Below are 14,426 nucleotides of genomic sequence, written 5' to 3'. Positions count from 1 at the left end.
TCTGGGCACAACACCTGAGGAAGGATATGGTGGGAATACAGTATAGATTTACCAGAATAATGCCTGGATTCCAAAAGTTAAATTATGCTGAGAGATTCCAAATTAGGGTTATATTCCCTGGAAATTGGGTTAAGGAGTGATTTGATTGAAGTTTTCAAGATAGTAAGGGGAACAGATGGGGTAGATGTAGAGAAACTATTTCCGCTGGTTGGGGAGTCTAGGACTAGGGGGTGTAATATAAAACTTAGAGTCAAACCTTTCAGAAGTGAAATTAGGAAACATGTCTACACACAAAAGTTGGTAGAGGTTTGGAAGTCTCTTCCACAAACGACAATTGATGCTAGATCAATTGTATTTTAAATCTGAGATTGATAGATATTTGTTAACCAAAGGTATTAAGGGATGTGGAGCAAATGTAGGTATATGGAGTTAGTTCACAGATCAGCTATGATCTTGTTGAATGGTGGAATAGACTTGAGGAACTAAATGGCCTATTCCTGTTCCGAAGTTCCTAACTAGCTGGCTTAAATTTTACTTAATTTCAATACGTTTAAGTGACACACTTATCTCTGCCTGTAACTGGCTAGTATAGCCATACAATCTGACTTCTATAATCTCTTTTTATGTGCTGGTTGCACTTTTGGCATTTTTTGAGGCACCATTCAATATATGTTAAAGACAAAAAAAGACAAAACTCACAGAGAGATTGCTGAATAGGTGTGCCATATACGCTTAAATATATCTTGATTTTTAAAAGGAAACACTCCTCTCCATTCAGTTGACCAATCTGAGTGACATGTCAATCACTTCAAACAGTCATGCAAATGCCTTTGAGGATTTCAAAGTCAAAGAAATGTTAGATCACCTACTTACTGCCTAGTTCCCCAATCTTTCTCAAACAAAGCATCTTTCAGAGAGACAGATGAGACAGAATGGGCTAAAAATTGGCTTACCCTGGTTTTTGGGGTCATGAGTTATGACCTCCCCTTGCTGGTCCTGTTAGAGGTGGGCAGCATGTAAATTTGATGCTTCCACCTCATTACTTATGATTATAGCATGGGGCTGAGCGTCTTTCTCACTTTTTCCATGCTCAGCAGGAGGCGGATCAGCATTTTGCTAATAGCTCGAGGTGTAGCCTGCCTTCTCTTTAAGGCAGTCTGTTCCTCTTAAAGGGAAGCTGCACTGAATAATATTGCTGCAATTTAAATCATGGGAAATGGAACACCGGGGTAGAGAGAGGGTTCCGTGGTGATGGATCTGGTGCTGGAGGCATTAGTGGTGTAGGTAGACAGAAAGAGCATGGCCTTGGTTCACTGGGGTGCTAGGGAGCTCCCAAGGATCACCCTCAGAAGGGAGTGTGAGCAGGTGTCCAGGGAAGTCAGTTCCTGGCGTCAGAACCTGGCGGGAGCCACAAGAAGTCTAATGACCTCGTGCAGGTGGTCAAGGTCAGTGAATGCATCTTCACATGACATTATTTACCCACTACACCACCAGCCTCTCACACTGCTCAATGCACCACACCCCAGCACTCACCCAGCAGCACTCTCTGGCACTCAAGACTCATGCCTAACATCCAGATACACCTCACCCTCACATACTTATCAATCCAGCAAACCTCACACCCACCTCTCACTGCCTCCAGATACATCTAGCTATTTAGGTATGGCAGGCACATCACCCAAACACAGTTCAGTAATCACTGAAATTCTGCCCTCTCTCTTGCAGGACAAGGTGGCACACAGTAGAAGGGAACAGAGCAGAACTGGTAGGGGACAAGGATGCCCGCATCTCCTGAGCCCTACAGCAGAGATGACTCTCAGCATCATGGGGCCTGATGCGATAGAGCCCATGTCATTCAGCATCACTGAAAACATTGAGGATAATGGTATGTTCCTACATTATGCCCTTTCTCAACTCCCAGCTCACCCTCATTCTGCTGTCTGGCATGACGAATAAGATGCTAATGGTGTGACCATGGACCTCTTGGTTCCCACCCACCATCCCCTTTCCTCACACCAACCTTTTCCTTCTGATTTTCTGCTTTCAGACACCCAAGAACTGCCACAGCAGCCTAAGGAGGTAGAGAGAGAGCAACAGCACAGTACTGATGAAGAGGCCTTGTCACTTGATCTGACATTCGTAGCCACCAACTCAGATACTGGTACTCTACGTACCTTGGACGCTAGCATAGAGTTGGGATCAGCACATGGTGAGTCACCGAGCTCAAGCAGGCTGCAGCCAGGCCAGGGGTAAAGGATGGTTAATTTCCCAGCTCACCGGAGGGCGAGGTCGCAGATGTGCTTTGCTGCAGAGAACTCAGATGAAGATCTCGATGGGGCAGCATACAAGGGAACACTGATGGGCATGCAAGTCGAGATGCTGGGTACATTGGCTGGCCTGCCAGACAGCCTTTTGTCACTGTCAAGCAGCATGGAGGAGTCCAGCTCCAAGTTGGCAGAGGGCATCGCACAGAGCTTGCTCTCTCTGCAGTCTCTACTCATCTCCCTGTTGTGCTGCAGATCCAAGGCATTGGGAGGAATTTTCCCAGGCCTTTGGAGATGGGTTGAGAGGTTGGCGGGGTGGGAAACCAGGAGAATTGGGGAAAATGCCGTTGGACGGGTATCCCGACGAGTTCCCACCTTCTTCCATCTTTCACGTCGTGAGTTGGTGGAGAAGTCCGAAACCCCTGCAGCTGGGGCAGGAAGGCAATTAAACTCAATAAGGAGGCAATTAAGAGAGATTTTCCAAGTGGAATCCCTCTTTCCCAACAGCAGAGCAGTCCCACAGTATGATTTAGGTTCGGAAGTCACAGATATCCAAAGAAGGGGGTTGAGCTCATAATGTGATTTTAAAATAGTTTATTAGTTTAAATATAATATATATTAAGAAGTAGCAGTTTAAATATGATGATGCATTAGCTAAATAGATAGAAAAGGCATACGACCCATAACGGATTGAATGGATCACCGATCCCAGGTTAGACAGTGGGGCAGAATGGTATTGGCAGCCTCCCTAATGATGAGGCAGGCAAGGTGTTGGTGGTCTCGTTGGTCCTCGGGTACTCAGTCTTCTTGAGCTACCCAAAGTGTTAAGCCGAAGCCAAGCTTTGGGAGGTTCTCATTCTGTCCGAAGAAGACAGATTATTTCCCTCCTGAACATCTGTTTATACACTTTATTTCGAGGGGCTGGTAGTTCACCCTTTGTCAATCACTTGTTCGAACCCTTCTAACAATGAATACAAGACAGATATCCGAGGTGTCGGAGGTGTTCATCTTTCAGTTTACTCCATACTGGAGACTATTTGTCAGCCTTTACCAGGCACTTGCACAGATAAGAGGGTACACAAGGCACCAGAAGATTTTGTTTCCATCAGTGATGACCCTGCCTATTAAGAACTGTTTCTCTGTCCCTTTTGAGAGAGAGAGAGAACAACTTTTCTGTGGGTCTGTTTAATAATTATGCCTGCTGTTTCTATAAGAATTATATATTACTCTGGAAAGTATCATTTATTAAAAGGTCGCATTTCTTATACCACGCTGTGTCTCCAATCAAGCAGGTTGGGGAAGAGGAGAGCACAGCAGGAGGGACTTTCTCAGTGAAACTGACAAGCTGTGAAGGTTTTGATCAGTTGCATTGAAGTGCTTCGGACATGGCCAGACTGAAAGGCTGCTTTGCAAAGCACACCTTATATCAGAGAGTGTCAGAGAGTGCTATCATAGCTTGACAGGTGTTTGGCAACTGTTTGGAAGGCACTTCACCTCACCAACACTTCACTCACCCTCAGCTGCACTTCCATGTTGCCAGCCTGTGGAGCAGCATGGGAGCGGCTTATGCAGCTACACCATCCCCCTTTGCTGAGGGTCTGGGGCAGGGAGCTGCAAATTCTGTTGTACCTGCTGTTGTCACTGCTTCATACTGAATCAGACATTTATATTAAATGTATTTTAGAAGGTGAATTATTCTTTAGAATATTATTAAGATAATACTAATGTCCTTTAGGGAAGGAGACTGGCTGCCCTTACCTGGTCTGGCCCACATGTGACTCCAGACCCACAGCAATGTGGTTGACTCTTAAATGCCCTCTGAAATGGCCTAGCATGCCACAGTTGGATCTAACTGCTACGAGGTCAATAAACAATGAAACTGGACGGACCACCCGGCATCAACCTAGGCACTGGAAACGACAACGACAAACCCAGCCCTGTCTACCCTGCAAGGTCCGCCTTACTAACATCTGGGGGCTTGTGCCAAAGTTGGGAGAGCTGTCCCACAGACTAGTCAAGCAACAACCTGACATAGTCATACTCACGGAATCATACCTTAAAGACAATGTCCCAAACACTGCCGTCATCATCCCCGGGTACATCTTGTCCCACCGGCAGGACAGACCCAGCAGAGGTGGCGGCACAGTGGTATACAGTCGGGTGGAGTTGCCCTCGGAGTCCTCAACATTGACTCCAGACCCCATGAAGTCTCATGGCATCAGGCCAAACATGGGCAAGGAAACCTGCTGATTACCACCTACCGCCCTCCCTCAGCTGATGAATCAGTAATCCTACATGTTTAACACCACTTGGAGGAAGCACTAAGGGTGGTGAGGGCACAGAATGTACTCTGGGTGGGGACTTCAATGTCCATCATCAAGAGTGGCTCGGTAGCACCATTACTGACCGAGCTGGCCGAGTCCTCAAGGACATAGCTGCTTGACTGGGTATGCAGCAGGTGGTGAGGGAATCAACAAGAGGGAAAAATATACTTGACCTCATCCTCACCAATCTGCCTGCCACAATTGCATCTGTCCATGACAGTATTGGTAGGAGTGACCACCGCACAGTCCTTGTGGAAATGAAATCCCGCCTTCACATTGTGTGGATGCCCTCCATTGTGTTGTGTGGCACTACCACCGTGCTAAATGGGGTAGATTTCGAACAGATCTAGCAATGCAAAACTGGGCATCCATGAGGCGCTGTGGGCCATCAGCAGCAGCAGAATTGTACTCAACCACAATCTGTAACCTCATGGCCCGGCATATCCCCCGCTCTACCATTACCATCAAGCCTGGAGACCAACCCTGGTTCAATGAAGAGTGCAGGTGGGCATGCCAGGAACAGCACCAAGCATACCTCAAAATGATGTGTCAACCTGGTGAAGCTACAACCCAGACTACGTGCATGCCAAACTGCATAAGCAGCATGCGATAGACAGAGCTCAGCGATCCCATAAGTAACAGATCAGATCTAAGCTCTGTAGTCCTGCCACATCCAGCCCTGAATGGTGGTGGACAATAAACAACTACCTGGAGGCGGTGGCTCCACAAATATCCCCATCCTCAATGATGGGGGAGCCCAGCACATCAGTGCAAAAGATAAGGCTGAAGCATTTTCAACAATCTTCAGCCAGAAGTGCCGAGTTGATGATCCATCTCGGCCTCCTCCTGAAGTCCCCAGCATCACAGATGCCAGACTTCAGCCAATTCGATTCAGTCCATGTGATATCAAGAAATGACTGAAGACCCTGGATACTGCAAAGGCTATGGGCCCTGACAATATTCTGGCAATAGTACTGAAGACCTGTGCTCCAAAACTTACTGTGCCCCTATGCTTTCCAGTACAGCTACAACACTGGCATCTACCCTGCAATGTGGAAAATTGCCCAGGTATGTCCTGTATACAAAAAGCAGGACAAGTCCAACCCGGCCAATTACTGCCCCATCAGTCTACTCTCAATCATCAGTAAAGTGATGGAAGGTGTCATCGACAGTGCTATCAAGCAGTACTTGCTTAGCAATAACCTGCTCAGTTTGGGTTCCGCCAGTGCCACTCAGCTTCTGATCTCATTACAGCCTAGGTTCAAAGATGGACAAAAGAGCTGAACTCAAGAGGTGAGGTGAGAGTGACAGCCCTTGACATCAAGGCAGCATTTGACCGAGTATGGCATCAAGGAGCCCAAGCAAAACTGGAGTCAATGGGAATCAGGGGGAAAACTCTCCGCTGGTTGTAGTCATACCTAGCAAAAGGAAGATGATTGTGGTTGTTACAGGTCAATCATCTTAGCTCCAGGACATCACTGCAGGAGTTCCTCAGGGTAGTATCCTAGGCCCAGCCATCTTCAGCTGCTTTATCAATGGCCTTCCTTCAATCATAAGGTCAGAAGTTGGGATGCTCACTGATGATTGCACAATGTTCAGCACCATTCGCAATTCCTCCGATACTGAAGCAGTCTGTGTAGAAATGCAGCAAGACCTGGACAATATCCAAGCTTGGGCTGATAAGTGGTAAGTAACATTCGCGCCACACAAGTGCCAGGCAATGACCATCTCCAACAAGAGAGAATCTAACCATCACCCCTTGACATTCAACAGCATTACCATCGCTGAATCCCCCACTATCAACATTCTGGGGGCTACCATTGACCAGAAACTGAACTGGAGTAGCCATATAAATACCATGGCTACAAGAGCAGGTCAGAGGCTAGGAATCCTGCAGCAAGTAACACACTTCTTGGCTCCCCAAAGCCTGTCTGCCATCTACAAGGCACATGTCAGGAGTGTGATGGAATACTCTCCACTTGCCTGGATGGGTGCAGCTCCAACAACATTCAAGAAGCTCCATACCATCCAGGACAAAGCAGCCCGCTTGATTGGCACCCCATCCACAACATTCATTCCCTCCACCACTGACACACAGTGGTAGCAATGTGTACCATGTACAAAATGCACTGTTGCAACTTACAATGCTCCTTCGATAGTACCTTCCAAACCCATGACCTCTACCACCTAGAAGGACTCGGGCAACAAATGCATGGGAACACCACCACCTGCAAGCTCCCCTCCAAGCCACACACCTTCCTGACTTGGAACTATATCGCCGTTCCTTCACTGTCGCTGGGTCAAAATCCTGGAACTTCCTTCCTAACAGCACTGTTGGTGTACCTACCCCAAATGGACTGCAGCAGTTCAAGAAGGCAGCTCACCACCACCTTCTCAAGGGCAGTTATGGATGGGCAATAAATGCTGTCCTAGCCAGGGACGCCCACATCCCATGAATGAATAAAAAAAACTATAATATGTAAACTATAATTTAAGTAACTTCTGAAAGTGTCTGGTCATGTTGCATGCCAGTGTAGTTGTGCTCCACATGTAGGCCGCACTGTATAGTCAGTGCCATTTCAATATGAGGACCTACCAACAAGGTAGTACTAGTGTCCTCCATTGTGAAAACTGAGGCAAAATACTGATTCTGTGTTCCCCCCTATTAACTCCCCTGTCACATCCTCCAAGGGACCAACATTCACTTTAGCTACTCTCTTCCCATTTATATACTTTTTGAAGCTTTTGCTGTCTGTTTTTATATTTTGCGCTAGTTTTCTTTCATAATTTACCTTTTTATTATTATTACTCTTTTTATTACTTTTTTAGTAACCCTTTGTTGTTCTTTGAAAGTTGCCCAGTCTTCCAGCCTGCCACTGGCCTTTGCAATATGGTATGCCTTAGTTTTTGCCTTTATGTTATCCTTAACTTCCTTGCTTCACCATGGATGTTTTTTCCCCTCTTACAACCTTCCTTCCTCTCTGGAATAAGTTTTAGTTGGGAGGAATTGAATATCTCCTTAAACATCTGCCACTGCTCATCAACTGTCCTACCTTTTAGTCTTCCTGCCGAGTCCACTAGGACCAAATCTGTCCTCATGCCTATGTAATTACCTTTGTTTAACTCCAGAACGCTGGAGTGGGGCTCCAGTTTCTCGCCCTCAAACTGAATTTGAAATTCTAGCATGCTATGATTACTCTTCACTAGAGGATACTTCACTAGTTTTGGTCATCACTTCATCTTCAGGATTTAGGTTGGGGTCATGATGGGAGTTATGCCTGTAAGGTGTTTCACTGCAGAAGAGTATTAGCCTATGACAGGAATTAGATCCTGCATCATCATGGTAATGACAGAAGCCTGGATGTTGCTGTTGGTAATTTTGGGGTCTGAAAGTGTTCGTAAGCTGGAAGAGTTTGCACGCTTCTAGTCCACGGAGCATCTTTCAGTTTATCCTTCCTGAAAATTGGGGAATTTTAGTTTCTAATCAAGAGTCTACAAAATTTCTCTATTCATGCATTACACACACAATGACAATCTTACCAATAAGTGGCTACTTTAGTTGAATTACTTAAGGAATGATGTGCAATCTGCTCTTTTGATATTTGTATATACTTGTCTGACCAACTATGTTGGTGGGGGAGGGGGGGGCAGTTAACAGGCAGTTGAATATTCTCCAAAAACCTTTGATAATTTATTATTAACCCCTGAATAGTGCAGCTTTTCTGTAAGGTTCACTTCATGCCATGCTGTATCATGTGCACAGCAATTTAAAACTATATATCCAGCTGATTCAATTTTCTATGGAAAGTGACCAATTCTAAGTAAATTTTGAAACAAGACCAAACTCAAAACTTTTCTCTTACGTTAAATTATTATTGAATAGAATTTGATGGTACCAATCTAACCTTACAGAATACACTATTAAATTCTGACCAGTTACTTTATACAAATAACACATCCATGCTCAGTGTCACTAGAACCAGGGTATTATATTTTGATTTTAATGCTAGATAATCTCTCTGATTCTTCCCGTAAGCAGGCCTCACTTCCACTTTGATCCAGAGTGCATCATTTTTTCTGAAAGAATTGATTAACTTTTTATCAGCCATCGGTTACATTGTGCTTATAAAAGAATTTCCTGCTGATTCAATCCCATAATCTGTCTTGGATGAAAGAGTTATGGAACCTTATGCTTGCAGAAAATTGCTTTTCAGCGCAATAATTCTTTTGTGTGAATTCTACTTTGGAAACATCACAAATATCTGTATAGAAGATCTACTGAAATACTATGGCTTGCTATGGACTTCAATTCTTTTTCTGTGGAGAAAGAACTATTATACAAAATTGTATAAAGGCATCCAGACAAAGGAGCAATCTTTAGTTATTGAAACTGACTTGAAAATGTGCTATGTCGAATGATGATTTTTTTAATCCACTGGCTGGAAATCTGATTTAAATTTAAAAGAAAAAGAAACAGATAAAATGTGACTCTGCTAGCAGCTAAGATGGCCACCCCAATTTGCATCAGTATACTCCACATTCCAATGCATTGAAGTGGAGATGAATGTCTGCACAGTCCCCTCAAGAACAATGACTTGGGGAATCTGAGTGAACAACTTATCCTGTTTCTATTAGCAAGATATTAAGGCCATCAATTGAACATTAAACTGGTGGGGATGAACCACTCTGACCTAATCACTTGAATGAAGGGACCCTGGTTTGAGAAGGGAATGCCTAGACATAGACCGATTAATATGTCAAGAAGAATACACAATGGTAACCACCATGTTGAATCACTGATGGTCATGTGACAGGCCCAACATCTGTGTGTGTAAGCTGATGTTTTCTCTGGAACAACCAGAAAAGCAGCTAGAGACTGACAAGAGAAGACACAAGTGGGGTACCTCCTCACTCACTCTCTCTCTCCAATCCACCTTTCAAGCTTCAACCCCTGCCTGCTGGCCGTAGCCACCTAAGCATATCACTGCTGCAGACAGAGAACCTTCGAAGGAAATTTTCTGCATCGCTGTCTCCAGGAGAACCACCGAATCATCTGTCCACATGTTCAAACCGGAAACTTCAGGGCCACTGAATTCAACCTGAAGGCAGCTGAGTCACCAAACTCCACAAACTGTATACCCCTTTTGATTTCTCTTGTCTCTAATTTGACCAATCTATCCTTTCCCACTCTGTAACTATTTGTGTGTGCGTGTGTGTGTGAACCTCGAGTGTGTGTGTGTGTGTGAAAGTTGGAGCATAGTTTATTATTTTACTTAGATCAGTTTAAGTACAATAAAGCTAACCTCTTTCTTTGTTAAATTCAAGGAAGCCTGTCCGATTGGTTCTTTTTATGATCATGGCATGTAAATAGTTAAACACAGATGAATTGGCAAGTATATCCACTTTAAAAAGAAAATAAACCTGTTGTGGTCAAACAAGGAGAGGGAAAAAAGGGCGCCCTTCAACCCCGCCTCACCTAATCGTAACAAAACTGAGTACTCCTGAACAAAGGCAAGCTCCTGAGTTTCCTCCTAATTGAAACCCTGGTGGCATATTCCACTGAAGTGGTGGTGCTGTTATTCTGCTAAATCCAGTCATTTTGAGTTGAAAATATCTAGGGTCTTTTCAAAAATAAAAAAATTTAAACTGAGGTTGAATCAAGAACCTTTCTTTGAAATCTGGCTTCCTTCTTGCTCTATTGGTAATGACTGTTTAATATATCAGTAATAATCTCTATATAAAAATATAGTCCATAAGGTAGACGTGGATTTACCCACATGACGAGGTAGAACCTCAAAAAGCTACACTAGCTAACACAGTTGTACATTAGTATCACTGACCAAGGGCATCCACAAGTCCATCTGTAAGGTTCACTTCATGCCATACTGTATCATGTGCACAGAGCCATGTACACTGTATGATATATAAAAAATGCATGACAATGTATTGTAACTGAAAACTTAAAAAATGTTTATTTTATTTATTTAGAGGTACAGCACTGAAACAGGCCCTTCGGCCCACCGAGTCTGTGCTGACCAACAACCACCCATTTATACTAATCCTACATTAACCCCATATTCTCTACCACATCCCCACCATTCTCCTACCACCTACCTACACTAGGGGCAATTTACAATGGCCAATTTACCTATCAACCTGCAGGTGGGAGGAAACCGGAGCACCTGGCAGAAACCCACACAGACACAGGGAGAACTTGCAAACTCCGCACAGGCAGTACCCAGAATCGAACCCGGGTCGCTGGAGCTGTGAAGCTGCGATGCTAACCACTGCGCCACTGTGCACTACCCATTATGTTCTTTTCAGAAAATGAAAACTTTCAATTTTTGTGCGTTATGCTGAACAATTTATGGTAATGTTGATCATGGTTTACTGTAGTGTGTTGATTGGCATTTCTAGAGATTTTCAAAAATGTCTAATTCCCAGCTGTGGAACAATGCCCTCAGTTTCAGATGGGTTTTTTTTTTTGCCTTTAGTTTGGAAGGGTGATACTCAGATGTTGGCTGTGTTCTGCTTCTTTAATCACTGTGCTATCCACAGTAATCACCTGGGTCGAATTTATATTGCTCTCATTTGTCCAATATTTTAAAATTTTTGATCATCAAAGGTAAAGGAGATTATAGATATCCATACTCCTCCAGTCTCATGAATGCTGTGTTCTGGATTCTCACAAAGACCTGTTTCCTTTGATTTGCAGTTCTTTCCTCTGAATTGAAAAGGAATGACAAAAATGTTAGAATACCAACAGTGGCTCAAGCAAAGGCCAAAAATGTTCAGCAATTACACAAGGAATTCACAGATGGTGCACCTGAAACGCATACTTTCAGGTAAGAGCAGATGTAAACAAATAAAAAATCCTTTCCCTCACTCTCTTTTAAGTTATTTTCCCATGTTTACTTTATGTAGAATATATAGCACAGAGCCAAGCCATTCAGCCCAACCAATCTATATTGATGTTTATGCTCCAAACGAGCCTCCTCCCATCCTTGCTGATCCATTTGAATAAGGCCGTGTCAGCAAACAATGGGAGAATTTTCCCTTGTGGCTGAAGCAAATCAGCCAACGAGCTGCACTGATTAAATTCATTGAAATTTCATTATTGTCACAATGGTAATCAACAAGAAAGCAAATGGGAAAATTGGGACACTGTTTCAGAATTTTTTAATTTCTGATGTTTAATCACTCTTGCTTGTTTGTTCTCCCTCGCTCACTATCACATGGAGTGGTTGAAGCAGATAGCATTATCCCATTTAAGGAAGGACTTGATGCATACATGAGGGTGAAGGGAATAGAGGGATATGGGAGTAGGGTGGTAATTTGAGTGAAAGGATTCTCATATGGAATATAAACACCAATTGACCTCCTTCTGTGCTGTAGGTTCTATGTAAGTTCACTTAATTTCACTCCATGAACCATACTATAGTGGGTAATAAACCACCGCCAGAATGTTTTCTTTCTGTTCCTCTCCCAAACAGCTTCACTGAAGAATGGCGTCTGTAATTTCCATATTCTACCCAAGAATCCAATTTCTACCTTGTAAATAAATCAAAGTTTGGCATTCAGGAATACATTATAATTATTAGCATTCCCAACAAAGAAAATGTTTATTGGGGAAATACAGTACAGGCCTCAATTCTCTATTATCCTGGTGCATAAACATCAATGCATGGAAGGCAGAACAACAACAACTTATTTATATAGTGCCTTTAACATAATAAAACATCCCAAGGCGTTTCACAGGAGCATTATAAAACAAAGTATGACACAGCCCTAAAAGGAGATATTAGGTCAGATGGCCAAATGTTTGGCCAAAAGGTAGATTTTAAGGAGTATCTTAAAGGAGGAAAGCAAGGTGTAGGGAGGGTATTCCAAAGTTTGTCCCCAGGCAACTGAAGGCATGGCCACCAATGGTGGAGCAATTAAAATCAGGGATGCACCAAGAGGCCAGAATTAGAGGAGCACTGATATCTTTGAAGGTTGTGGGGCTGGAGGAGATTACAAAGATGGTGAGGGGTGAGGCCATGGAGGGATTTGAAAACAAGGATGAGAATTTTAAAATCAAAACATTGCTTGATCAGGAGCCAATCAGCGAGCACAGGGGTGATAAGGATACAGGACTTGGTGCGAGTTAAGACACGGGCAGTTAAGATGAAGGCATGAATGAGGGTTTCAACAGCTGATTGACTGAGACAGAGGTGAAGTTGGCCGATATTACAGAGGTGCAAATAGGCAGTCTTCGTGATGGTACGAATATGAAGTCGGAAGCTTATCTCGGGGTCAAATGTGACACCAAGGTTGAGAACAGACTGGCCCAATCTCAGACTATTGTCAGGGAGAGGGATGGAGTTGGTAGTTAGGAAATGGAGTTTGGAGCAGGTTAAGAGTATGAAGGCAGAGAGGGAATGGGTGACCTCCAAGCAGTTGAGAAGGACCGGGCAGGTAGTGCAGGAGTCCCTTGAGTGCATCTCACTCACCAACCAGTATTCTGTTCTGAATACTCATAGAATTGTAGTCATTTCAGCACTGAAGTAGGCCATTTGACCCATCGAGTCCATATGGGCTCTCTGTAGAGCAATCTAGTCAGTCCCATTCCCCTGCCGAGAGTGATGGTTCCTCTGGAGTGTGCAGTCAGAGTCTAGACCATGGCACCATGGCTGGCTCAGCTGCACAGGGGGCCAGGAGGAAGAATGGAGAAAAGCAACAGTGATAGGGAATTCTATAGTTAGTTGAATAGACAGTCGTTTCTGCGGCTGCAGATGTGAATCCAGGATGTATGTTGCCTCCCTGGTACCAGGGTCAGGGATGTCACAGAACAGCTGCAGAGCACACTGAAGTGGTAGGGTGAGCAGCCAGCAATCGTGGTCCATATTGGTACCAATAACACAGGTAGAAAGAGGGATGAAGTCCTGCAGGCAGAGTTTAGGGAGCTGGAAAGAAACTAGCAAGCAGGACTTCAAAGGTAGTAATCTCTGGATTACTCTCTGTCCCATCCTTGATCATTTTCAACACACCTTATTAATCACCCCACATTCTCCTTGTTCTGTATCCTGGTGAATCTGCACTGTTCCCTCTATATTGCCTCAGCATTTCTAACAGTTAATTCTGACACTCTCTTTTCCACCACCACTCCTCCATCCCACCATTTTACACCCGTAAGTGCTAACTCCTTTTCACTGCTCAGTGATGCAGACATTCTTCTCCCCTGAATTAACTTTGACAATTAGCGGCTTTTCATGTGGAACTTTGTTGAAAGATTTCTAGAATTCTCAGTATACCATTACTGATTTTTGTCTTCAGGTCTATGTCACATCTACTAAATGCTTTATAAGAGGTGCAAATCTCACCTGAAAGATCAAGTACAAATAGCATTTAATTCTTTGGTTGATCTCACTTGCATAACTTCACAGCAACAAATGTAGAGTCAGATGAGTCTATGGAAAATGCAAATGCTTGGAATTTCCGCAAGGATTTTTCAGTGGAAGTTTCTCCACAGCGAAACAGTGGTTTCACTTAATTAATGTTAATGTAGATATAGCTGGTAACCCAGAATATTTAATCAGTTTTATCATGTTTGCTGATTTATTTCTACTTTTTTACATGTTTGGGTATTAATATTAAGTTCAAACATGTCACTGAAACACACTTGGGGTGCACATAATTTCCTGGCTCTTGTGTTTGGTATCCTACTGTGCCCCCCATCCGATAACCTCAACATGCTTCCTTCCCCACCTTGGTTTGGAAATGTCTACTGTGGTGTTGGAGGTTGGGGGAAGTTGGGTGGGGGGGTTGGTGGTGGGTGGTGGTGTTCTGTGATCTTCTG

At 43.8% G+C, this 14,426-nt stretch overlaps 1 protein-coding gene across 5 annotated transcripts in view; it reads left to right on the top strand.

Moving 5' to 3' along the window:
• si:ch211-171b20.3 (uncharacterized) overlaps positions 1-14,426 on the top strand; it is a 307,602-nt gene that overhangs the window by 206,070 nt on the left and 87,106 nt on the right. For 4 of the 5 annotated variants that reach the window (XM_068032044.1, XM_068032045.1, XM_068032041.1 and 1 more), the window contains 2 exons: positions 2,048-2,209; positions 11,304-11,433. In XM_068032044.1, the coding sequence (XP_067888145.1) occupies positions 2,048-2,209; positions 11,304-11,433 (292 nt within the window). The remainder of the gene's footprint in view (positions 1-2,047; positions 2,210-11,303; positions 11,434-14,426) is intronic. The other variant, XM_068032046.1, reaches the window with a different exon arrangement.

This window comes from Heterodontus francisci, chromosome 5, assembly GCF_036365525.1.
Source record: "Heterodontus francisci isolate sHetFra1 chromosome 5, sHetFra1.hap1, whole genome shotgun sequence".
NCBI lineage: Eukaryota > Metazoa > Chordata > Chondrichthyes > Heterodontiformes > Heterodontidae > Heterodontus > Heterodontus francisci.
The sequence above is the reverse complement of the archived record's forward strand: the minus strand, read 5'-3'. Positions and strand labels throughout refer to the sequence as shown.